A 24,991-nucleotide genomic window follows, 5' to 3' on the forward strand; every position below is an offset into this window, starting at 1 on the left:
TGAAATATTTTTTGTTGATCTGTTAAATAAAAGTTCATGTTTAATTTGTTTTTTTTCCTTTTTTTTTTTTTTTTGTTACAGAAAATAGAATAATTTTAAAGTAAATATTCATAGACTTACTTAAAGAAAGATGATCTGTAGTTCACTTAAGTTTGTTGTTATATTCAGTGAAGGAAGTGCCCAATTGTATTTCTTTTCTTAAGAGAGGAGGTGAGAGTGAAACTCCCTTTATTTTGAAGAACTAAATAAAATGGAATTGGGAGTGGAATTTCTTCCCCTCTGATTCTTTGTCTCATGCTGCCTTGTGAGAGATAAGAAATCTGCAGCACTTGAAGATTTGCTTTAGTTTGTGGAAAATGTTCTGTGGTTTAGTTTGAGAAGAATCACAGTTTAAAAGGCAAAAAACCGCTTCCTTACATGTATTAGTGGAACCTAATATTAAATAGAATACTTATAGAAAATAGTAGCATTCTGTGAAGAGAATATGGTTTAAATTCAGGACGTGCTGTAACACTGGCAAACATAAAGTTCCCTAAGATCAGATTATAGCAAGAGAGTAAAAACTGGGTCTGTTTATCCTGTGATTTTTGTTACTGATCTCATTCAGGTGACTTAAACTCAAAGTAATTAATTGAGACTGAAACAGGAATTTTTGTTTTGATCAAGACCAAGTTACCTGTTATAAAAGATCGTGAGTGCCTTTTATGTTTGTGGTGATATTAATTATGGTGCTCGTGTATTTTCGGTTAGGTCAGGAATATTGGTGCACTGTGCTGTTGGGCAGCATTCAGGGGTAGGATATGATTGTTAAGAAATACTCTGGTAGTTCTTCATCACCACATTTGATTAAGGGGTGTCTGGATGTGTCTTGGTGCTATGATACATCTTTACATACACTGGTAGAAAGTGCTGTTATTGCAAAAACATTCCTGAATACTTACATCACATAAGTGCATGATGCTGTTTCTGGGCCTTGTTGAGGTGTTTGTTGTTGGGTTACAGTGCAATTACTGGCTTGCTGTTGGCTCATTTGCTATCCTGATCTGCAACACGGTGTACATGTATGATGGGCAGCTGGTAGGTGCACAGGGTAGGGGAGAAAGCAGGAAGACACCGGCCTCTCTAAGCATCCTCTGTGTTCCTCTGCTGTTATTTGTACCAAGTGAGAACAAGCTGAGCAGAAAGAGAATGCAACAGGAGACTTTGTTTACTTCAATAAGAAAACTAACGTGAGTTTTAAAAGTTCCTGTAGGAGAGGTGAAAAGCAGGATAAAATGTTGGTGCTTCCTTCCTGCCGGATCATAGAAACCAACTGTTTGAATTCCAGACGTTTTTGAGATGTTTTTGTTTTTTCTGCTTAGCATGAGAAGAAACGACTGAGATGGGGGGGAAAAGTGCAGCTCTCATCCCATTGGCCTGGCAGCTGACAGAGGTGTTGAGTAACAGCATGGGACTGCAGCGCTCCACTGGCAGGACTTGAGATGGGGCTGTGTTCTTTAGGGGCTGGTTTTAGTCTGTGTGATGTGCTGGTAATTAAAAAGAACCAGCCGAGGGGGGAGAATGCTGTGATTTGTGCAGAATAGGGCTCAATGAACTAAAATTTGTGAACTGAAATAGCAGTTTTGCAAATATAATTAAAAACCATAAAAACAAGGCTTGCTCAGATTTGCTCAGTATTCCAAGCAGCACCTAAGGTAAATTCCCTCTAAAGTTAAAGGTCAAACAGGAGGTCCCTAACAAAAGCAACTCACTGCTCTGCAGTTTCCCACTTCTGCCTTGTTTCCATTAAGAATTAGTGGCTAGCAGGGCTTCAGCAGTGCCAGTGTAAGCCATGTGCTAGTGTTGCATATGCTGTTTTTGGATCACTTTAAAAATACCCATAGAATATTCAGCCAGTTTTGCTATTAATAGTTCAGGTTTAAAATACTTTAATAACTTCAGTGTACATTAAAGTTAGCAACATCTACTAAGGGAAAAAAGAAATCTGATTTTTAAGATGGATCATGTGCTGTATTTGGATCTGTAATCTGGAGGGTCTTTGTTGTGTCCTGGTGTTATATGTGACATCAGTGTCATCAGTGATAAAATCTTTTCCATCTAGCAGATAGGATCCATAGCATGTAACTTCAGCAGGCAGGATTAGCTGGATCTGCTCTTCCAGCCTTGTGTTTAGCACTGTGTATGTCAGTGATTTATGGAAACCTACCTTGCCAGTCACTGCAAAATTATCCTGCTGCCAATTGCAGCCTTGTATTAGAAGTTGTCAATAAGATGGCAAAGGAAGGTTTTACTTAATTTATGTGCTTAGAGTATTCATCAGACTCACTATTTAAACTTGGTTTTATTTAAATACCATTCTTGTTTTACTCAATTGCACTTGCTTAAAGCATGGGCTTTCTGGAAGGAAGGGAAGGTTGTTGTTTCTAGGGACTGTGTTTGTATTTTTAGAGAAACTTCTATTTCAGGGTTGACCTTTGCTGTGAGGCTGCATTTTTGTGAAGTAGTTTCTAGTTATTACTGAAGTTCTGTGCTGAGCAGAGCCCTTCCCTGCCGAGGTCTCAGGCACAGGCTTTCCTGAAAAGAAGACAAGAATTACAGGCTAGTTTGCTCAGAAGTACCTGCAGATGCTGCCTGAGCTGGTAGTGGGGCAGTGTCCTTGTGCTGGAGTGCTCTGAACGCTGCATTAAAGGAGGCAGAAAGCAAACTTGGTCTGCTTGTTTTTGGATACTTAAAGTAAGCCCTGAGTTACTGGACTGTGAACAGGGAAGTGTTTTCCAGCTGTTTTGAGGTGCATGTGATGTAAGGCAGTTCAGTTGGTAACTGTTGAGGATTGTCTTTGTCTGCAGAGAAGCTTGAAAGTGTGGCAGTCCTTTGCTCTCAGAAGTGCAGCTGCCTCAGTTCTGTCAGCAGGCTGAGGTGAGTGGGAAGCAAGCGATGAGTAGGTGAGAAACTGCTGGTTTAGCTGCACTTGCAGTGAGGGAACAGGAGAAAATAAACCTCAGCAGTGGGAAAGGCCAAGGGGAGCTGGCAGCACTGAGTATTGTGACAATTATTACAGCTGTGAAGGAGGGATCAAGCAGAGGGGTTGGCTAGCTTCTGCTGTAGTAGTTACTTTTAAGGGCTGATTAGGAAAGCTTATGCCTGTCCTGCCCTACACAAATATGGCCAATTGTGTTGCCAAAGTCAAAATCAGCAGCAAGATAGCTGCCAAAAAGAAAGCTGCTTTGCAGGGGTAAAGAAGGAATTCTGTCAAAGCTCCTATGTGGTTGTTGACAAAAATTCTAGTTTGCTGTGTATAATCTTGGCTCTGCTGCATATTGTAATTAAAATAATTCGGTTTCTTAAATAAGGTAGCAACCAAGACTTGCCTGGTTTAAAAAACAAACTAATAATTCAACATGATCTTTGGGCCACGCAGAGCATACAGTGAAAGTTTGCTCTGCATGTACAGGAATGCAGCACTTGCTGTATGTGCTTTGCTGCATCGCTTCATGGCCCAGCTCCTGCCTTGTCCCCGCCCCCCAGTGCTCTTGTGTTCAGCATCACTGCAAATGATGTGCCCAGGGCTGCATGCCCTGCGCTGCTTGGACTTCCCAGTACCCAGGAACAAACCTGGCTGTGCTGTGCAGGTCTTCAGATGGAGCCATGGATGGAGAGAAAAAGAAAAAAAAAAAAAAAACAAATGCAGGAGAGTGTGTTGGGCACCCTCTGATACATCTTCCTTGCCCTGTGCCATTGTTCAGATGAGCTGTGAGCTTTTTATCCCTATATACAACATGAGCTGTATTGCAGGATTGAGAGTCTGGACTTGTGCCTTCCTGAAGCTGCAGCAGCTTCCAGCATGCTGTTACAGCTCCATACAGTAGCAGTGGAGCAGACTGTGGTGTGCAAAGAACTGAAGATGTGAAAAGAAGGCAAGATTAGTTTCAGTGTGTCAGAATAAGCAGTGTTGAAGACTGGCTCATTTAACTTTGTTTTAGACCACTAAAAATCTCTAAAGCTTTTGCATACAAAAAGCAGGATCCTACTCTTCAGTAATTCTTCAGCTGTCTGATAGAAGGTAAAAGGAGGCTGATTTGTTCTGAAAAGATACTTTGCAAGTAGAAAACAGTAACTAGGCAGTGACTGGGTATTGTGAGTCAGTTGGACAGATTGTGAAAATCCTTCAAGTTGTCCAAAAGGAGTGGATTCCAGTTGTGTGGGAGGTAAATGACGCTGTGGATTTTGTTTTGCTTTGTTTTGATTGCTTCCAGCACCTCACTGTATCAAACAAGTTGATGTTGCAGGAATTGTTTTGGGGGACAATACATCAGATTTATCAGATGCTCTCTGCATGTACGTCTATATTTTACAGATACAAGTTGGCGATCAGAGGCTACCTTTCAGTTCACAGTCGAACGCTTTAACAGATTGAGTGAGTCGGTTCTCAGCCCTCCCTGCTTTGTACGGAATTTGCCATGGAAGATCATGGTCATGCCACGACTCTACCCGGACAGACCTCACCAAAAAAGTGTAGGATTCTTCCTCCAATGCAATGCAGAATCCGATTCCACGTAAGACCCCTTTAATTATTATTGGAGTCTTTGTTTGATACTATTTGAACTGTACTATAAAAAGTGTAGGCATCTGAAAACACATACTTTATCCAGTTTTCTTTTGGAGGAAAGAATTCTTGCAAGGTGTTTAGACTTCTTTTCATCCTGGCCCTTCCAAGTCGTAAAACATAGGAGTAATTCTTTCTTTCAGCAAGGTTGTGATAGAATTTAGGTATGTTCCAGTTTGAGTGCTGAAGGGAAGTCTTTGACAGTTCTCTTAGCATGTGAGAAGTTCTGAGTTCATTTCAAGCAGAAGAGTTACTGGAGCTTTAACAGCCCTGCTGAGCCATAGATCCCGCCCTGCGAGGAGCCAGGAGTGGGTCATTCTCTGCAGCTGAGGTAGGGAACTGTATTGATACAGTCCTTAAACTGAGTTCATTGCTCAGCAGCTGTAATAAGGACTCGGATGTGTTCTCAGATTCCTGTATGCAAAACAAATTTGTCCACATTTGACCCTCAGTAAATAATACAGTAAATTAAAAGAATAAATTCAAACTTCTGGAGAGATATTGCACTTCATCCAGTTAAAGAGCAGGTGCCTCACAGTTATCCCTTCCAGCATGGTAGCTTCCTTCTTGCATTAAATCTTAAACTATTTGTAATTCATTCTGAAAAACAGTTGTTCTGTCCTGTTGTTTTGGTAACCTAAAATGTGAATGCTCAGTGCAAAAGGTGAGGAAGAAAGATGTGTCACCAGTTCCTGTGAGAAGTGGTTCCCAAATAGCAGTCACAGAAAAAGTGTAATGTGATCTTCAAAAGTATTGAGCGAGATGCTAAGAAAGCAGTAATGCATCTGTATGAGACATTGACAAGGTTGGGTCTGAACTGACATTCATTCTGATCCTTCTACATGAGTGTCATAGATTTGAGCAGGGTCATAAATGCTGCTGAGATAATCTGGAGAAATGGGGAAGGCAGAACAACCTCCTCCTTTTCTTAGTTAGAGACTGAGTTATCCCAGTGTAGAGACACCCAAGACCCCTTCATCTGGCATGCATGTTGGCACTAAAGTAGATTAGAAGTAGAACCATAAACTGTTGTCACCTGTGATTCACCAGCAGTCCTTTCTTAATAACGCTGCCCAAGGAGAACCTCTGTTCCAGCTGAATTTGGATTTATAATGTGGCTTCAGAAGGCCTCAGTGTTTCATACCCTCAAATGATTAATCAAACCTTACCATGAAATAAGAGAAAGTAAAAGGAAAACCTGTGTGTAAAAGTAAGGTACCAAAAAACCCTATCAAGGGTGTTTTTAGCGACTATAAAAAGCTGCTATTTGAATGATTTCATGTGCTTCTTCTGTATTTGTAGGTCATGGTCTTGTCATGCACAAGCAGTTCTCAAGATAATAAACTACAAAGATGATGAAAAATCATTCAGTCGTCGTATTAGTCACTTGTTCTTTCATAAGGAAAATGACTGGGGCTTTTCCAACTTTATGGCCTGGAGTGTAAGTAATTGGACTTCTATTAATCTATTACTGGATAGGAGCAGTTTTGAACTTATCCTTCTGGAGCCTGAAGTACCTGTGGAAATGTGTGTTAAGCTGCTTTTTTTTCCCTATCATTGCTGAAGATTTATTTTCAGTTTCCTGCAAATTCTTGTCCTTATTGTAGATTGGTTTTATTTGGACTTAAATATTCCACTTGATGAAGGGGGGCCTGTTGATTAAACCTTCCTCCTCCAGCCTCAGGAGGTGTTGCAATTGCAGGCTTTTGTTTGTCTGGAGGACTTTGATCACCCTGACATCTTCAGGAAAAGTAGCACAGTGAGCTGTAGGCAATCCAGGAGGCTCCTGGAGTGCACCGAGGGTAACTTCTTGAGCCAAATAATAGGCAGCCCCATAGGGGGAATGCAGTATTGGACCTGTTGCTCACCAGAGTGAGTGAATTGTTTGACATCAGTGATGGTGGCTGCCTGGGCTGTAGTGACCATGTAATGGGGAAGCTCACTCTCTCAGGGATGTGGGTCAGACAGCACTAAATGTTAGGAAAGCAAAATTCCATCTCTTCAGGGAGGTAGTTAACAAAAGCCCCTGGGAACCTGTACACAAGGATGAGGGAGCAGAGCTGGAGGATCTTTAAGGAAGCTTTTCTTAGTGTACAAGAGCTCTCCATCCCCAGTTGAAGGATGTCAGGACAGGTAGGCAAGAGATGGTTTATTGGTTTATTATTTCATATTATTTCATTTCACTTGGAAGTTAAATGATGTTTAACTGGTTGCTTCACTGCAATGTTGCAAGATACAGAAGTTTTGCAGTTTTCATGTTCCTGTGTCATTTGTCTTCTATAGGAAGTTACTGATCCTGAAAAGGGCTTTATAGAAGAAGACAAAGTTACTTTTGAAGTCTATGTTCAAGCAGATGCTCCCCATGGAGTGGCGTAAGTACCTTTGCTCCAAAATAATTGATTCTAGATTCTACTGTTTTTACATTACTTAAAATAGTTCAGGTATTTCGTTAGTAATAGTTGTAGCTCAGTAGACGTCCTCATTTAGTCACCTTTAATTAATGAATTTTCCCAGTGAAAACTTTTTGTTATTCACATAGAGATTTGTCTCAAGGTTATATTTCAGTGAGTGTTATTCAGCACAATGTTTGTGAACCTTTTACTTTTGTACAATCAGTTTGTGATTTAATAGCTCTGCAAATCTGGCACTTCTGTCTTAATTTCAATCTTGATTGATTGATTTTAATCTTTTGTAGGTGGGATTCAAAGAAGCACACAGGATATGTTGGCTTAAAGAACCAGGGAGCAACTTGTTACATGAACAGTTTGTTACAGACTTTATTTTTCACAAATCAACTGCGAAAGGTAATTAGCATGTGGGGGAAAAGAAATGAGGTTGCTGTATGTAGAAGTGCTTGAAAACAGACCCGTCTGGCCCTTTGGCCTCCTTCATCCTCTTACAGAAGTTGTAATTTATGTGGCCGTGCACATCATACTTGAGGAAAAGGAAAGGAAGCTTCCATTTCCACTTTGATGAGTGTAGGTTTTTGGTTTTGTGAAAGTAGATAGGATACCTGGTGAAATACCTGTGTTGAGGGATGTTTTTTAGCAACACTAAGCATAAAATATCCACTAACTGTAGTGGGAAAGGAAAAAAGGACTGATTTTACTTCTCACAGATCTGAGGGAATTTTCCTTAAACAAAAATGGAAAAATGAATTGTGACTTCTCAACCCATAAACATAATAACGAATAAGTACGGCCCTTTGTTTTGGTTTTTAATTTATGTGGTTGAATCATCTGATGTTGAGCCGTGTGTATTTGAAATATCATAACTTCAGTAGTTCGAACAACTTCTATATTTGCTTTGTTCGTATGGTTTTTAATTTACTACAGATGGTATTTCTGTGGTGGAAAGAATAGAATTTTGAAGTGTGGGCTTAATATCAGTGAAAAACAGGATAAAAGACAGTAGATCGCATGTGAACTTTAAATAATGCACAGTAGCCTTAATGGGTTAAAAGCATAAATGATGTCTTCATATTGGAGTGTGGAAAATGGGAAAATAAGGTTATGAGTACACATTGACACCACTGTTATTGGCATCTCCTGTTGATCCTGCCTGCTTCATTCATTTACACCAATAATGGTGATTAGCATTCCTTAATTTTGTGAAGGCTCTTTTGTCATTCTTAATTCTTGATCTGCTGTCTTTGCTTTTAGTAGTTTACAACTTCTCCCTGAGCTTTTAATGTCAGTGTTCTTGCCATTTGTGGTTATTGTATCTCCCTTAGTGATAGTTAAGTATTCTGACTCCTGCTTTATCTGTGTCTACAAGGTTGTTTCATTGAGTTTTCTCCAAATCTTTCCTTTTGTTGTATCATTTTCCCTTGTCTTGTCATTATTAGTATCACAGTGACCTGCCAGTGTCCCTGTTGAGATTTTTCTCTTGCATTGTGCTGTTTACTCTGAAGTGTTGCAAAAAATCAGCAGCCTGTAACTGAGATCTTACCAGTGCCACACACAAGAAAAATATACTTGATTTGCTTTACGTGGTGCCTCTGCTCCTTTTTAGCAAGAGGTGTAGCTTTCACATTCAGTTTATCATTTGTTTTAATGCCAGGCTTTTGCTCAGCGCTGATAATATTTGTGACTTTTATGTTTTTGGACATCTTCACGTTGCTCTTGAAAGAAAGATGTGTTTCTGTAATTGCTACATCTAATCCAATTGAGTAGTTCCTTTCAAGAATGTCTGGTAGTCAGTAAATCAATATGTACCATGACGTAATCTTCTGTGAAGAAGAAATTCTTTTTGTGATACAGATTTGTTTCAACTGAACTGATCTTTTCAGGCATTCTCCTGCACTCCTTCCCCAGGCCCCAAATTCATGCCAGCTCTTAGGGATCGTTAATATCTGGATAGTGACCAAAGGAGAGAGCTTAATTTACTAACCAGGAACTGCCGCTTCCTTTTGGAAATGGTACTGGATTCTCTGCTCATCCTCCAGGTTTTCAGAGCACCTCTAAATTGTAGTGTTTTTTTTTGTAGACAGTTTTAGTACTCACTTGTTATTATTAGAGATGGGAAGAATCAGTAGCTGACTGGTCAGAAGAGAGGGAATCTCTACATGTTCATTTTCACTTGGAACCAATTTGTTACTTTTAAAACAATTAGTTATCACTAACTCCATTACTTCTGTTAATCCTCCCTCCTTAGGAGAAACAGAATTTTTATTGCTGTTATTTGGTGCTTTGTTAACAGAAGAGTTGCTGTCAGGAACGCAGCTGGAAAAGCACGTCCAATAGCAGGGGGAAGTATATACCTATGGGAAGTCAAACCTCTGAAGTGTGGGAGAGGATTAATGCAGAGATCTTTTCTGTGCTTTGTTTCCAAACAGCAGGTGGAGGGTTCTCAGGTACCTGAAATGAAACGTCTCTTCATTAGCAACTAGGTGGCTTTGGTGCTAGGGAATAAAGCAAAGGAAGTTGCTCTTCAGAGCATATATTTGTGACTGGCAAATGAATGCTGCTGGCAAAGGACAGAGGTGGCTTCCTGGGTGGGGAGCCCAGGGCTGTTCTCAGAGCCTGCTCTGTTACTTCCTATGCCCATCATCGGTGCCTGTTGCTTCATCCGGGCAGTTGTACAGTTCTTTGCTGGTTCTCTTGAACAATTCCCTATGTTTTGTGAGCACGCTGCACAGTGTTTATAGCTATGCTAAAGTCACCAATGTGTTGATGTAACACATTCCTTCCTGATCTGGCTCTCCTTAATTTAGCTAATATATTTTGCCTCACCCTCAGATTTAATGCACGGTCTCTTCTTTCTTTCTTAAGTAATTGTTTTGACTTTGAGAAGTGTCTTCAAGCTTACCTGCATCATTCTTTTGCCCGTAACTATTCAAAGTTTTTCTCTTATCTCTGTCTGGTGCTTTTAGCCATTGCCTGTCAGTGTCCCTGTCATTCTTCTGTGTTTCCTGGAGGCGTTTCTCAGGTGCTAAAGATGCTGCTTTTTTCAAGTGATCAAAACTCCTTGATCTTGAGAAGAAGTTTACAAAGTTTGGGAGGGCACAGCATGAGAAGGGAGGTTTGTGAAGGATCGTGTTTGAAGGGTGATTTGTTTTAGGATGGAGAAGCACTTTGCATTTTGAGGAATAGTTTTGGTCATACTCACCTACACAACCGAAGAAAGGCTACGTGTTGGATGTTAATAATTCATTAGAACTTCAGAAGAAATAAAATGGGTGTTTTTCTTCAGCGGTGTCTGGAATGTAGTGATTAAAAACAAATTTTAAGCAATTATTTGATTATTATTTGTGAGATGCAGGAATGGGTTTAGTCATCGGGATGACACACGAGGAAACCAAGTGAGAACTAAATGCGAAGGACCTGATTTGGTTTAATAGTCGTTATATTCCGAGCTCCTATTTATATATGTTAAAAGGAGCTGGCTACGTTGAGAACCATTAGATTGAATTTTAGCCTGCTGTAATGTAACTTGGGTTTGTCATGAAGGATGTTCAGCATTTGAATGTTTATTATTCACAAGTAAATACGAAAATATCTTTGGAGAATGTATCAGCACAGGTCATATTGGAATGTTCTTTCCTTTATGTGATTTTCATATCCTATTTACCAAAGCTTAGCAGCCTGCTCAATTTTTGCTCTTAAGGAGCATTTACAAGATACTGAAAACAATGAGCAGAGGCTCAGATTCAGAAGACTCAAAACATGGTTGTTCAAATACTACCCATTCCTGTACTGGCCACTGAAGACCAGCTCATAAAAGGGCTCATAAACCAGGGCTAGGGGGAGGTTACATTGCTTCTGCAAGATGCTGACTCATCTGGTGTTTGTGTTTTCAAGCAAAAAATAACTCTTGTAAAATCAAAGGGTTAATAATTTAAGTTATTGATGTTTAAATTGGAGTTTGCACAGATCAGCATAGTTAACTTTAACTCTGCATTAGGATAATGAAAATAGAGGATCAGCTGATAGCGTGTGTGTGTGTGTATATATATGTGTGTGTGTATATATATATATATATATATATATAGTCCTAATAGAGTTGTTCGGAAATCGTACGTTCTGATCTGAGGAAAGAAATTGTCACAACGGAGTGGTCAAACCATACAGTGTGTATACAGAGAGGTGTGGGGCTCAGCAGGGCACGCACTGGGCAGCAGGCTGCTCGGAGCTGGGTCTGTGAGGGGCACAGCACACACAGCCCCCCCAGGCTGCCCTGCTGTCTGCTGGAAGCTCTGCAGCCATGCTTGGCCCCACAGAACACCTGCTGATGCAGCTGGGTTGGGATGAATTGATCCTAGCTGAGTGAAGCTGCGTGGGGAGGCTGGGTGGTTATCCTGCTGTGCTGCTGTGAGGCCGTGAAGGATGAGGGGAAGATAAAAACTTGTTCTAAATAATAGAACTGAGGATGTGTTGTTTGGTTTTTTTTTGTCTTTTTCTAAATATCAGTTGGTGAAAGTGGTTTAAGCAAGTTCTGAGATCTGCAAATGCAGAGCAGAGGAGGGTCATTAAAATTGAGGTGGCAATCATTCTGTTTAACAGGATGTTTTCTCCTATAATACTTAACATCAGTGTCTGTTTTTTTCACCTTTTATCCCCTTTCAAAGTTGTCTCTGTTTTGTTTTTACATTCAGAATTATTAAGCGAGCATTCCCCTGTAAATACCTTTTCTTTGCTGTTACTTACATACTGACATAAGATTGCGTTAACAAATCTCATTTTCCTACCTGTTTGAGCTCTGCTAATGCCTGCCATTCGGGGTATAATTAGTGAATTGATCTGATGAAGCTGTTGACTCTGTTTGCCAGGCAGTGATGCTGTTGAGTAGGAATGAATGTATCAAAGAATCTCAGGGCTGCCTTTGGCATCATCCTGCTCCACCTAGACCTGGACCCGCTGCTTTCACTCTCCTGCTGCCCTTTATGCTTTCACACGGTGCTGTTCTTTGCCCCCAGTGATGACAGTCACACAGAGCCAAGCTAAAGCACAAAACTGATCTTATTTTCAAACTCCTGTAGTGCCATCCGGTATATCAGATTCTACTGTGATGATTGCGTAGACATAGGCATGAGACATGGTCCATGTGCTTTGAATGCTGGAGTGTATTTACTTTCCTAGGTGGAACTATTTAGATAACATTACCATGAACAGAATCAGTTGTTCAGATCTTTGTAACCGCTGTGCTCTAATAAGATGATTTTAGACCATTAATGTTTTTAAACGATTTTATTTCACATTCCTTTGGAGTGAGGATTAAATGAGTTGTATGAAGTCGCTGAAGAGGAAAGTGTGCATTAAATGATTTGAGGAATGAATTTTTTCCTTTGATACTAATTGCACTCAATACTTTTTCAGGCTGTGTACATGATGCCCACTGAAGGAGATGATTCATCCAAAAGTGTTCCTTTAGCATTGCAAAGAGTGTTTTATGAGCTGCAACATAGTGACAAACCAGTTGGAACTAAAAAATTAACAAAATCTTTTGGGTAAGTTTTGGAAATTTCAGCTATTTTGGGGCTATTGTAGGTTTCATGTAGTGTTTCTTTGAAAAGGTTTTATTTCAATCAGACTCTTTGTGCCTTTCTGTCCTTCTTTTCTTTGCACTTTTTGGGGTAGTTTTAAAATGAAGTTGGTAACCTCAGTGCTCTGTCTGATGGCATCCTCTTCCTGCTGGTACGTTTGGTTTATCAGCACTCCTGCTATCCTGTTACACTAAAAGGATTTGCTGATATTGTAAATACTTCACCTTGAATTAGCATCTTAACTGTGTCATCTTCAGTAGCACAAAGAGATCTTTCCTGGGGCTGTTGCATGAGCTTAATTTTGTAGCCGAGAGCGACCTTTGGCAAATGTGCTCCTGCCTGCTTTGGTTCTTGGGGAGAATATTTTGAATGTGGTTGAAGATCTGCTTTTCTTTTTCTCTCTCCTTAAATCAAAGGGAAGGTTGTACCGTGGTGGGGCCTTGCTGAGTGCTGTGTAGAGCTTAGTTCTTTATTGGGTCCTGTGACTTTCTGAGGAATGTAAATAAGCTTGGCTTCTTTAGAAGAAACTGATGCTGTTGTCAGAAGGAGTTTTCTTTTAAAATCCTAGTATTAGGATGTAACCTTCTCTTCGATTATTTTTGTCCTTTAAGTTGTCAAGTTTTTAAAGCCTACAGATTCAGGAGGTTATTTTCTATTCCTAATTATCCAGTGGATTAGTTCAATGATCTTGTTCAAGTGGGGACCCCACACAGCTATTTCAGCCTGCTTTTGGGAGTAGCATACTGCAGTGCAAGGGTGCTGATGAATCACTGAGAGAGGGAGGGGAAAGTAAGGTTAGTATTGCTCCTGACTGCCCCTCTGCTTCTGGCTTGAAGAGCGTGGGGTTGAACCATTGGCTCACATGGAAACCTGTAGTAAATGCAGCTTATTTTATATAATGGGAATGATGACTGTTTGAAGAAGAGCTACTGGAGTCCAAAACTCAAGAATTCTGCTTAAATCTAAAGAGTTTCTGTGAGAGAGCATGTTATGGTGAAACTGAAAACGGCTCCTTTATGTTTCTTCCCTTTTACTTAAGGCAGGAGCCCTAGCAGCCTTGCTGCAATGTGCACCTTGGCCACTGAGGAGGCCTTTGAAGCCCATGTTGTACCTGCACCATTCACACAGCTGTTTGCAGATGTACAGCACAGGTGGTGTGGACACGTTCAGTAACGTGGATGTGTCCTGGGAGTTACTGTGCATCCAAGATTAACTGCTCAGATGAGCACAAAGGAGCCACTATTTCTTATAAACCCATTTGCTTCTGGTGCGCGTAAATTTGCCTTGAACATGACTACAAGAAGGGCACTCAGTGCGGAGGCAGCAAGAAGCGTGTTGAGGAAACTATCCTGACAGCACTAAATTGCTCCCAGGCCTTTTCTTAAGTGTTTTTTGACGTGAACTGAGAATAGGTTTTAAACTGGAAGCGTTCTGCTAGCAAGGGCCTGACCCTAGGCTCTTCCCAGGGCTTGGGCTGCTTTACCACTGCCTGTCCCCAGGACTGCAGAAAGGAGGTGGGTGCCGAGCAGCTTCCCATGTGTTCACTGCCCATTCCTGCTCTGAGCTTGGGGTACTGAAAGGAGAAATGGATCCAGGAGCAGGCTGTGAGCCAAGTACATGCTACAGAGCTGAAAAACTCGTGCACCAGGCAGTACTGTATCTTAGGGTCTGTGTGTTTTGCTACGTATCACATCATTGATTTCTGAAGAGAAATCATGAAAGTGTCTTCTGAGCTGTAAATTTTCTTGGTGATATAGTAATTTTGTGTTGATTTCTCCTGCAAAGGTGGGAAACTTTAGACAGCTTCATGCAACATGATGTCCAGGAGTTATGTCGAGTGGTAAGATTTTGCTGTTTCTTGCTGACATGTCTTGATACTGTGTGTATATGTAGGTTGCTCCAAAAGTAATGCCTCCTGTTTATTTCCATGGATACTACAATCAGTACAAAAAGTATAACACTTCTGATAGAGTACATTCTCAGCTACAAAACGTTATTTTTCAACATAGTCACCATTGTTAGCTGTGCATTTCAGCCAGCAATGAACAAGAGCCTACATGCCACGCTCATAAAAAATCTGCCCCACTGGAGGTGACCCACTGTTGCTGCTGCTGTAAAGCACCACCCACTGACTCACTGTGCTCACATCCACTGTTTGTTCTCCATAAACATTCAGCAGGTGTCAATGAATGTCACCGGCTGTAATTTTTTTCTGCGTGGTGCAGCTTTGCTTCAGATGTTCTTCAGTGTCAGACACCATCGTCAGAGTGCCTCTCAGTTGCCATCTGTCACACAGCAATAAGATGTAACAGGATATTGGTGGGAAGGTTCAACCACTACTGACATCCCAACATCTGCCTCTGATGTTGTGGGCCAACATCATAAAATACATTTTGGAGCAGCCAACGTAATACAAATTAGTAACGTTCCTAGTAATACTGACACTAATTAGTTTAAATCAAGTCAATAAGACTTCAGAGCTTTTGCCTTGATTTATTTATTATTTTTTAAGAATTGGATTCATTGCAGCCTTTTGAGGGTGAGGATTTTGTAAAGGATGGGGAAGGCTGAAAATAAATAGAGTGTATGTGTGGTCCTTAAATTGCTATAGAGAGGAATGTAGTTTGAAGATAAAGGTGCATCATCACACCTGTGAGGTTTTTCAGACTCAAAGGATGGTATCTGAGGTGGTCCTCAGAGTATTTTCCAGAAGAAAGAGGAGGATTTGGAGGATTAAAGGAGGTGCCAGTGAGAATAGGCTAAAACTTTTTAATGGAAGTAGATTAATGTTTTAATGAGTGAAGTAGTCATTCGTATGTGATGAGTGAATCAGACACTGTGCATGTTTATCTGGTGTAAAAGAAATTTGATTTTTCTTTCAGCTGCTCGATAACGTGGAAAATAAAATGAAAGGCACATGTGTAGAAGGCACTATTCCCAAATTGTTCAGAGGAAAGATGGTGGTATGTCTTTAATCTGTTAAGATTTTTAAATATTAACTCTGTTACTTTGCATACATTGAAATTCTCTCCTGTTTATTTTTGTTTACAGTCTTATATCCAATGCAAACATGTAGACTATCGATCTGAACGAATAGAAGATTATTATGATATCCAGCTAAGTATAAAGGGAAAGAAAAATAGTAAGTGATATATTGAAATATGCACCAATGAAATACCTCAATGTTGGGCTGTTTTTTACCACTGAGTTTGATACCTGCAGATTTCAAATTCCTTTGTTGTTGCTCAGCACTTTGAAAGATCCTTGGTTGAATTTCAGAGGAAATGTTTTTTATTTTCAGCCCTTCATCCCTTCTCCCATTTCCCCTCCTTGCTCCTTCCCACCTAATTAATTCTCTGGGAAATTTTCTTAAAACACTGAATTGTAGGAGTTTTAGTGGTGTAATAAAGTTGTTTACAGTGCCATCTTAGTAACAGTGTTTTCACAATAGGTTATAATCTATATCTGGAGATTAATTTGTGGAAAATAGGATTTTATTCAGGCTTGACCATAGCAACAAGCAGATAACAAGAACAAACTAACCAGAGCAACCTAAGACTGGTCCCTTCTCATCACTTTACCAAGTGCTTGGCATACAAGACATAGAAAAGAATGTGTAAGACTCCAGCAGACAAAATCGTCTAGCTTGATTCTTAGCAGCTGCAGAGTGAGAACAGGAGATTTGGCAGACAGTTGTAACTCTGGTTTTAAAATCTGTTGGAATTCCTATTTTTGCCTCTACAATTTTGGTGTGTTTCTTGATGTTCTTAAACAATATAGCAATGAAGACAAATATTCAATCTCTGATGTCTTAATGTTATTTGACGGATACTTTAAGCCTCCAGGCTAGAGTAAACTTATATTTTTCTTCTTCTTTCCCTACTATTTGCCAATCTTTTTCATTTAGTTTTTGAGTCCTTCATTGACTATGTTGCAGTGGAGCAGTTGGATGGTGATAACAAGTACGACGCAGGAGAGCATGGCTTGCAGGTATTTTTATTCTTTGATTTTAAAATTTATTTCTGTGTCCTTAATAAAATATAAGGGGAAAAAATTTTGCTACTGATGCAATGACTTGAGATCGTATCAACCGATCTTGTTCATTTTTCTCTTTAAGCAAGCATTTATGTAGTTCCTCTTAATTGCTTTTAGATTTGAAAACAGTCCAATCAGCAGTAAATGTTGCTTTTGTATTTAAAACTGTTCTAGTGACAAGAATGATTTTCATGATAAACCTCTTCTGAGAATTCATTTAAGACCATCCTATTTGCCTGCTGAAAAAGCAGCATAGCTCTAAAAGTTACGTCAAGAGGTCATTTTTTCTGTCTCCATTAAGAACATCATATGAACCTATGCAGTTTTAACCATTTATCCGTGTGCACGTTCCTAAGCTGTTCAGTCGTACCTTGTTGCTTCCACTGTAGGAAGGAGAAGTCCTTCCCTCCCACCTAGGTCTTATTTTTGCAGCTTCCATATAGCAGATCTTGTCAGTAACGTTCTGTATATTCTTAGGTGTTCAGGAAGCAGCGTTTGGTAGCCAAGTATCTGTTGGCAGGGTACAGTGGAATTTCTGTAGGGACATGAAATTCCTGACTGATCAGAAATCAGTTTTTGCCTCAGTATTTTTTGGATTTCATATATACACGACTTGCTTGTTCTGAGATATTCACGTGTGCTTTCAATTTAAATGAAGTAACTTCTTGGTTAGTGATGCTGCTGGAGTAACTCAGGGAAGATGGTGCAGCATTAAGGTGGTTCAGAACTGGAGCAAAAGCTGACTGTTCTCTGCACGTTGTTGTGTCGAGCCTATAAAACAGAAGTCCATAGGAAAGTGTCTGCAGCAGACAAGTATTTTAAATCTTGCAATTCCAACCCTCTGTTTCCTTTACAATATGTAGGAGGCAGAGAAGGGTGTGAAGTTCCTAACGCTGCCACCAGTACTACATCTACAGCTCATGAGATTTATGTATGATCCTCAGACTGATCAAAACATCAAGATAAACGATAGGTAAGTTTTCGGGGGACTTTTTCTGGTGTAGAATTTGGACCTGTTGATATATTTGGAATTGAAAAAAAATAATATAAGAATAATTTGAAAAAATTCAATTCTTGAACCAGCTCCAAGAAGAAGGTGTGTGCATAGGTGTATGTTAGAGGTCCCCAGAAGGTGCACTGACAAGTGTTATGGTTCTGAGTGACAAATGCAATACTTAAATCACTTAGAGCTGTGTCTATGAAGGTTATTTTTATTCTTTGTAAAAGCAGTGTAAAGCCTACCAATGTATTCATATCCTGGATAGAAATGTCACTGTAACTTGTTCACTTTTTTGACACTCTCCTTTGGCTTAAATATTGGTATTCGTGATAGCATTCATCTCTTTAAGTACAACTAAACCTGTGTTAATTCTCTTTGAAAATTAGGTTTGAGTTTCCCGAACAGTTGCCACTAGATGAATTTTTGCAAAAAACAGATCCAAAAGATCCTGCAAATTACATTCTTCATGCTGTTTTAGTACACAGTGGAGATAACCATGGTGGACATTATGTTGTTTACTTAAATCCAAAGGGTGATGGAAAAGTAAGTATTGAAAAGCAGCTAAAGCTATTTGTGTTTTGTAAATAGATGCTTGATGTTTTCGCGATGGACAGTTCTTTGCAGTTGATGTTTGATTCCTTCAGTCTTGTGTATGTGTGTTGAATATCTATAGCAAGCAAATTTCATCCCACATTTCTTTAGACTGACTTCATGCTGAAGCAAATCTGAATCTTTCTGTGACTCAAAAATTCAGCATCTTTGCATGTCGGACTGCTGCAGGTTCAGGTGACTTGATCCGATGAGATGTTTATGGGTCAGGTGCCTCTTCCCTTGAGCTCACTGGATTTCTGCATAAATGTTCACAGGAAAAGGAATAGTCAGGTTTTACTGTGGATTTCTTGCTATGTGTCTTTCACTCTGAATTGCTCTTATTTGTTTTATTTATAATTTCTTGTAATCTGCTTTAAAATTACAAGAGATTACCATTATTTGCACATTGAACCATTGCTCTGTATTGTTTCTAAAAATAAGGTCAGTTATCTGGGCTTCATACAGCAACGTTAAATACTTGAGGAAGAGTCATAAGGTGAATTATTCGTATAATTATCAGACTAAAAACATTCAGTATCCAGTGCAAAATGTTCATGTGCATTTCTTAAGGTTTGCTTCTTCTGCTCTCCATAATGCTGTAGCTGTAGCAGGTAGCACCAATTAGACTGAACTAGATTTTTTTTTAACCTCCTGCTGCTTGAAGACGAATTCAGGTTACTTCAAAGAGCCGTAGATATGCTGGGAATAGGATTTATTTGTCACCCAAGAACGTGTTTTTGTGTGTAAAATTACATTCATGTAAAATTTTCTCCAGTGGTGTAAATTTGATGACGACGTTGTATCAAGATGTACAAAGGAAGAAGCAATTGAACACAACTATGGAGGCCATGACGACGACTTGTCTGTACGGCACTGCACTAATGCCTACATGTTGGTTTACATCAGGGAATCAAAATTAAGTATGTATACTCTGTGTTGTTCCGAGTTAGAGAGGCGTATTGACACTTAGGGCTGTGCTTTACTTAGGAATTGTGGAAAAGAGGCTCTGTGAGTTATAATTGAACTTTATATATTCTGTGGGGATCAGCCATCATTTCCCTTGCTTATAGGAAGGGTGTTCTAATCCTCTGCTGTCTTGTCTTAGCACAGTAAGGCAAGGCTGTGTTAACAGAGTGTTTCAGCCTTAATTGTTTTGTAGGGTGGAAAATTAGTGTCTTAAATCACAAAAACTACATCTAATCCATTATAAATATGTAGATCTGTGTATTAAAAACAGTTGATTGGTGGTAAATATACATATTTTTAAGCCTGAAATGAATATTTAATTCTGAAATCTATGTTATTTATTTCATGGACGTAGTGTATTTTGGCTCAGGTTAGAAAATGCTACTTTTGCCAAAACACAACGATATCAAATCACGTTTTTAATTAAAAGATGAAAAAGTCTGGTTTTGACTTCAAGTCAGAGGAAGTGAAGTGTGTATGAAAACCCCGTTTGATGTGAATTTTGAAATGATATCATAAAACCTTTGTAGGTGAAGTCTTGCAGCCTGTCACGGACCATGATATTCCTCAACAACTTGTGGAAAGGCTACAAGAAGAGAAAAGAATAGAGGCTCAGAAGAGGAAGGAGAGGCAGGAAGCTCACCTCTACATGCAAGTGCAGGTCAGCTTTTGAAACAGATCAAGTTGCAGCTGCCTTCCCATTAAAATGCAGAATATTGAGCACCCAAGACAAACCTTAATTTTCAGCTTTTGAATAAGCTTGGAAGTAATGTTTTCACGGAGATGATAATTTCAGTGCTTCTTAGTATGTTTATGTATGCACTGAGTACTAATGAAACACTGCTGTGCTGGGAAATCAAAGCATGTTATGGGCATTTCTGCTTTCTCTAGAAGCTCAGGAAGTTGCTTGCATTGAAAAATAGTAAGTTCAAGTGAAAGGAGAAGGACGAGGTTATTTGAAAGGACTGCCCTGCCACTGCACTTCTATCTCCTTCAGGAATTATTGTCTAAAATTAGAATGCATCTAGCCATAGGCAGCAAGGCTGGACATCTGCCAGACTGAGCTCATCGAGTAGAAGCAGGAGAGAGTGCTTATATTTGCAATTATCTTTTTGGAAAAGCCAGATGGACTAAATTGTTATGAATTGCCTTAAGGATCCCTGTTTATGGCTCTTTCCAGAGCCCATCTGGCGAAAGAAAATAAAATCCATTTTCTGTTTGCCTCCATATTTCTTTGCATTTTCTTGCTGGAGTTCATAAGTGGCAGTGCTGGTGAAGTTAAGCTCACTCAATACTGTGTTTACACGAGGGCTATTTGCAGTGGAAGGATTGGCAGAGTTGTACCTTGTGTCTATCAGTTTAACAGCTGCAGCAGGTGCAGGAAGTGTCATCCTTGCATACACAAAGTATGCTGCTTCTTTTTCAGGCATTTTTAAAGTGCCACTGTTGTTGGAGTACTTTTCCAAGATTGGGATCTAAGTGCTGCTGGTGTCTTGTTCATTTATAAGATTTGCTCTATGTTTATTAGTGATGTGACTCACTAGATCTCATTGTAGTCTATATACTTAGAAATTTTCCTTGTGAAAACAGCGAGCAGTGTGATACCATCCAGAGAGCCAATGGCACTGCATAGGAAATGGTCATGAGATGGCTGTGTGTTGTGGAGCTGAGTTAATGTAAGCAGTAACCTTTAAATGTCAATTTTCAGATAGTAGCAGAGGATCAGTTCTGCGGCCACCAAGGCAATGACATGTACGACGAAGAGAAAGTGAAATACACTGTTTTCAAAGTATTAAAAAACTCCACGCTGACAGAATTTGTTCAAAACCTCTCTCAAACAATGGTAAGCTTTCTGTAGCTGACCATATGTGTTTGTTCAAGTGTAATGTGTTCAGCTTAGTCATTATCTCCTTCCATTCCTTTTAAAATGCAAGTTCTGTTTGGGTTCAGAAAGCATCTTAATCTTTTTTGTTTCCTGTCACAACTTTAATTTTAGGGATTTCCCCAGGATCAGATCAGATTATGGCCAATGCAAGCTAGAAGTAATGGAACAAAAAGACCTGCAATGTTAGATAATGAAGCAGATGGCAATAAAACAGTAAGTATTCACTGATAAAGAACATTTCTTCTGTATGTCATCTGTGATTCTCAGTTGGATTTCAGAATCTAACTTTGAAACATCAGTTTTTTAAGGGTTTCAATTTATCCTCCGTCTGGTAAAGTTTTATATTGCAGAGGACTAAAACTGGGTGATCCTTAAGGTCCTTACCATCCCAAGCTATTCTGTGGATTCTAATCTTAGAAATGTAGTGGATTGATTTGGAGGGAAGGAGGGCTGTAGTGTGTAACTCTTTCCATGAAAGAAAGTCATAATTTCTAGAATTCCAGCATCATAATTTCTATGTTAGGTTTTGGGTGTAAATATCTTCTCGAGTCTTGTGCTATTTGGGCAGAAACAATGGATTTAATGAAATGTATTGCTTAGAATTTAAAATATTGTGCCTAAATAGTACAAGTAGTCCTGTGTTTTTCCGGAGTTATTTCCATGCATTAATAGTGATAACTGTAGGTGTATTTTCAAGTGAAAACGAGAGAGGTCAGCTTTAAGAAAAATGCAATTCTTTTACTTCATTAAAATTTTATATTTCTTATCTGGCATTATTTCTCTTAATAAACTTCACAAACTTGCTGTCATCAGCCGTGCTAAAAGAAAAAAAACAAAACTCTCTCCCACACAGAGAATATGTCAGAAAGTTTTGTGTCTGACAAAAATTTCACTAATATCTACAGCCATTTCATTCTATTTTCCCCTGAGACTTTTTTTCTTCTTCCACATCTTCCATTTAGATGATTGAGCTCAGTGACAATGAAAACCCATGGACAATATTTTTGGAAACAGTAGATCCAGAGATGGCTGCTACTGGAGCAACGTTACCCAAGTTTGATAAAGATCGTAAGCTTATGTGTTAAATCTTGTGTAAATGCAAAATTCTTTGGATGTATCTCAAGAAATGGTGTACGCTCCTGTTTTTCAATGATGTCATTGATGTACTCATCAAGCTACAGCGCTGGAATGAGTTTTTCTTATGCCCTTTTTGCCCTCATTTCTTCTGAAGTGAAAGGCATGTTTCAAATGTTTCTGGAATAACTGAATAATTTATTTTCTATAAACATATGCAGGCATATATAACATCAGTATTTAAGGATGTTTTAATGATATTAATCAAGTGAATAAAGGAAGAACTTTTTTATAGCTTAAAGAAAAGTATCTAAGTGATTTTTCTCCAGGTGTGGTCAGATAAGCCTTATTTAAGACTAAATGTTGTGTCTTGATTTCTAGATGATGTAATGTTGTTTCTGAAGATGTATGATCCGAAAACTCGGAGTTTGAATTATTGTGGACATATCTACACACCTATATCCTGTAAAATACGTAAGTTATAATGCATAGAGACTATTAGATTGTATATCTGCTTCACTTTTAATAGTAGATATTTTATTGAAATCAAAGGTAGGCCACAGAGTGAAATTGATTTCTCCTAATGCCTGCGCAGGTCTTCTGATAGGTTTTTTTTTTTCCTGATATAGACAGTGAAACTTCCTACAAGGCCGAAAGCATCTCCTTAACACAGCACTGGCTGCCAGTTAACTTTTTGTTACAGATTTACAGCATTCACCAGATGGTTCTGAACATGAACAAAGTGGTAGCAGTGGTGATGGGAGGGCGGTTGGACTGGGTGATCTTATAGGTCCTGGTGATTCTATGATTCTATGAACAGCTGTTTCGAACTTGCTGTACAGTTTTGTGATGTGACGTTGCTCCCTGTTTTTTCCCTTGTATTTTGGATTATTTTGCAGAACGAACTTCTGCTGTCGCATTTAAAACATTCTTGTATGACTTCTCGTGGCGGTAGCCTGAGGAGAGCTGCTTGGATTGATTTAGCTGTGGGCCTTAGTTTTTATGAGTCCATTGAAAGAATTGAGCACATGGCCACTGAGATATAATACCTTTTCATTTAAGATATTTCATTCTGTTGATTCGTACAAATTTGCTGTGTTTTCATTTTATCCATGTGAATTTTCCAGAGAGAGGTGAAAATGCTGTTCTGGAGAAAGAACAGTGTTATTTAACCTCTTTGATATTGGATGGTCTTGCATGTTTGTTCAGATGAAGTGGAAGGAAACCTTAAAGGCTCTCTCCAAGTCGAATCTCAATATGGGAAGTTTTAACATTGAAGGCTCCATTCCTTAGAAAGGCATTTTAAAAGGAGAAAGTAGAAGAAACAGATTTACCGTTCTTTTGCAGATGGATCTTGCAAGCACTACAACATGTTTCATACTCCTTTTCTTTTCCAATAGGTGACTTGCTTCCAGTTATGTGTGAGAGAGCAGGATTTCCACAAGAAACTAACCTTATCCTCTATGAGGTTTGGATTGATAGACTTGTTTATTGTAAAAGTTGTAATTACTGTGCCAGTAGTGAGTTTCCTTTAGGGATGAATTGCTGTGTGATAACGTTCCAAGATGTCATAATTACAAGAAAAAATAACTAAGTTTGAGGTGTAAAAAAAAAAATAACCAAGGTTGAGATGTAAAGCTCAATATGGGACATACTGTGCTGCTAAAATTAGTAGCCTTAATTGGTATTCTCCCATCTTTCTGGAAGCTGCATCAGTGGAAAGTTAATCTCTGAATTTTTGTTAGAATTGGATAATGCCAAATGATAAAATACTTCAGAATTTTAACAGAAGTTAGTTTTTAAGGTGAAGTATTGGTAAAAACAGTTTTACCAGTAACAATGAAGTGCATCTGAACGTTAGCTAAGATTACATTTATCTAAAATATGTGTCTGTACATACACAATTCTTTCTGTAGATAGAAGAAACAAGTTACCTTATTTGATTAAGTTCAATATTGTGACTTTCTGTGTTGTCTCTTGTTTATTCCATGTGATTCTTGTTCTTCCTTGCAGGAAGTTAAACCCAATTTAACAGAAAGGATTCAAGACTATGATGTGTCTCTTGATAAAGCTCTTGATGAACTCATGGATGGTGACATCATAGTGTTTCAGAAGTACGTATTTTAAAGGGCCAATTTATTGCTACAATTAAATCACCTAGTTCACTTTGAAAGCAGAACTTCCTTTAATTTAATGCTTTAACAGGGGCAAGGTATAGCTTTCCAGCAGTAAACATATTCTCAGCAGTTCTCATTTGATCATTCCAGGAAGATAGATAGTTGTTTTTTAATTACCACATCACATCATTTAAGGAAATTCATCCTAGTTTAGAAAACTAACACTCATAAATATTAAAAAACGTCTTGCTCTTACTGAAGAGTGTGGTTCAGCAACACATCTGAGTTCTGCAGCTTTTTACTTGAAGCTACCATAACTCAGACAGAGAAGAGCTTACCAGCAATTCAGGGCTTGGGCTCTGTACCATTACTACCATATGAGCTCTTGACTTGGAGCTCCTTTCACCTTAGAACTAAACTGCTTTCCCTTTTTCCTTTTACGTGTGCTCACATTACGCTCCACATTGGTCTGTGGTGATTCTCCCAGTTTGTCTGAGTGTATGCAGCTCATAGGTGTACTGGTGCTTCAACCAGAGTTTTCTCCAAGGCGAAAGGAGAACTCCTGCTCCTTATATCCATTAAAGCGATCTTTTGTAAGCTTGTCAGGGCTATAAATCAGCACTTCTATGCTCTCACTCCTGATGGTCACACCCAACTGTGTTGCTCTGTTTCTCTCCATGGGCTGACAGTGGGTGGAAGCCAGCTAGTCTATCTTCAGCACTCTTACCCCAGATTA

At 39.1% G+C, this 24,991-nt stretch overlaps 1 protein-coding gene across 1 annotated transcript in view; it reads left to right on the forward strand.

Annotated features, from left to right (window-relative positions):
- The window catches only part of USP7 (ubiquitin specific peptidase 7), a 56,571-nt gene that overhangs the window by 22,425 nt on the left and 9,155 nt on the right, over positions 1–24,991 (forward strand). Inside the window, exons 3-21 of the mRNA XM_072348995.1 lie at positions 4,355–4,553; positions 5,906–6,044; positions 6,887–6,975; positions 7,299–7,407; positions 12,421–12,551; positions 14,373–14,427; positions 15,470–15,550; positions 15,639–15,729; positions 16,495–16,577; positions 17,486–17,595; positions 18,009–18,165; positions 18,989–19,133; positions 19,710–19,840; positions 20,888–21,022; positions 21,176–21,277; positions 22,027–22,132; positions 22,520–22,612; positions 23,539–23,606; positions 24,152–24,252. Of these exons, the coding sequence (XP_072205096.1) occupies positions 4,355–4,553; positions 5,906–6,044; positions 6,887–6,975; positions 7,299–7,407; positions 12,421–12,551; positions 14,373–14,427; positions 15,470–15,550; positions 15,639–15,729; positions 16,495–16,577; positions 17,486–17,595; positions 18,009–18,165; positions 18,989–19,133; positions 19,710–19,840; positions 20,888–21,022; positions 21,176–21,277; positions 22,027–22,132; positions 22,520–22,612; positions 23,539–23,606; positions 24,152–24,252 (2,125 nt within the window). The remainder of the gene's footprint in view (positions 1–4,354; positions 4,554–5,905; positions 6,045–6,886; positions 6,976–7,298; positions 7,408–12,420; positions 12,552–14,372; positions 14,428–15,469; positions 15,551–15,638; positions 15,730–16,494; positions 16,578–17,485; positions 17,596–18,008; positions 18,166–18,988; positions 19,134–19,709; positions 19,841–20,887; positions 21,023–21,175; positions 21,278–22,026; positions 22,133–22,519; positions 22,613–23,538; positions 23,607–24,151; positions 24,253–24,991) is intronic.

Source organism: Excalfactoria chinensis, chromosome 14 (assembly GCF_039878825.1).
Source record: "Excalfactoria chinensis isolate bCotChi1 chromosome 14, bCotChi1.hap2, whole genome shotgun sequence".
Taxonomy (NCBI): Eukaryota; Metazoa; Chordata; class Aves; order Galliformes; family Phasianidae; genus Excalfactoria; species Excalfactoria chinensis.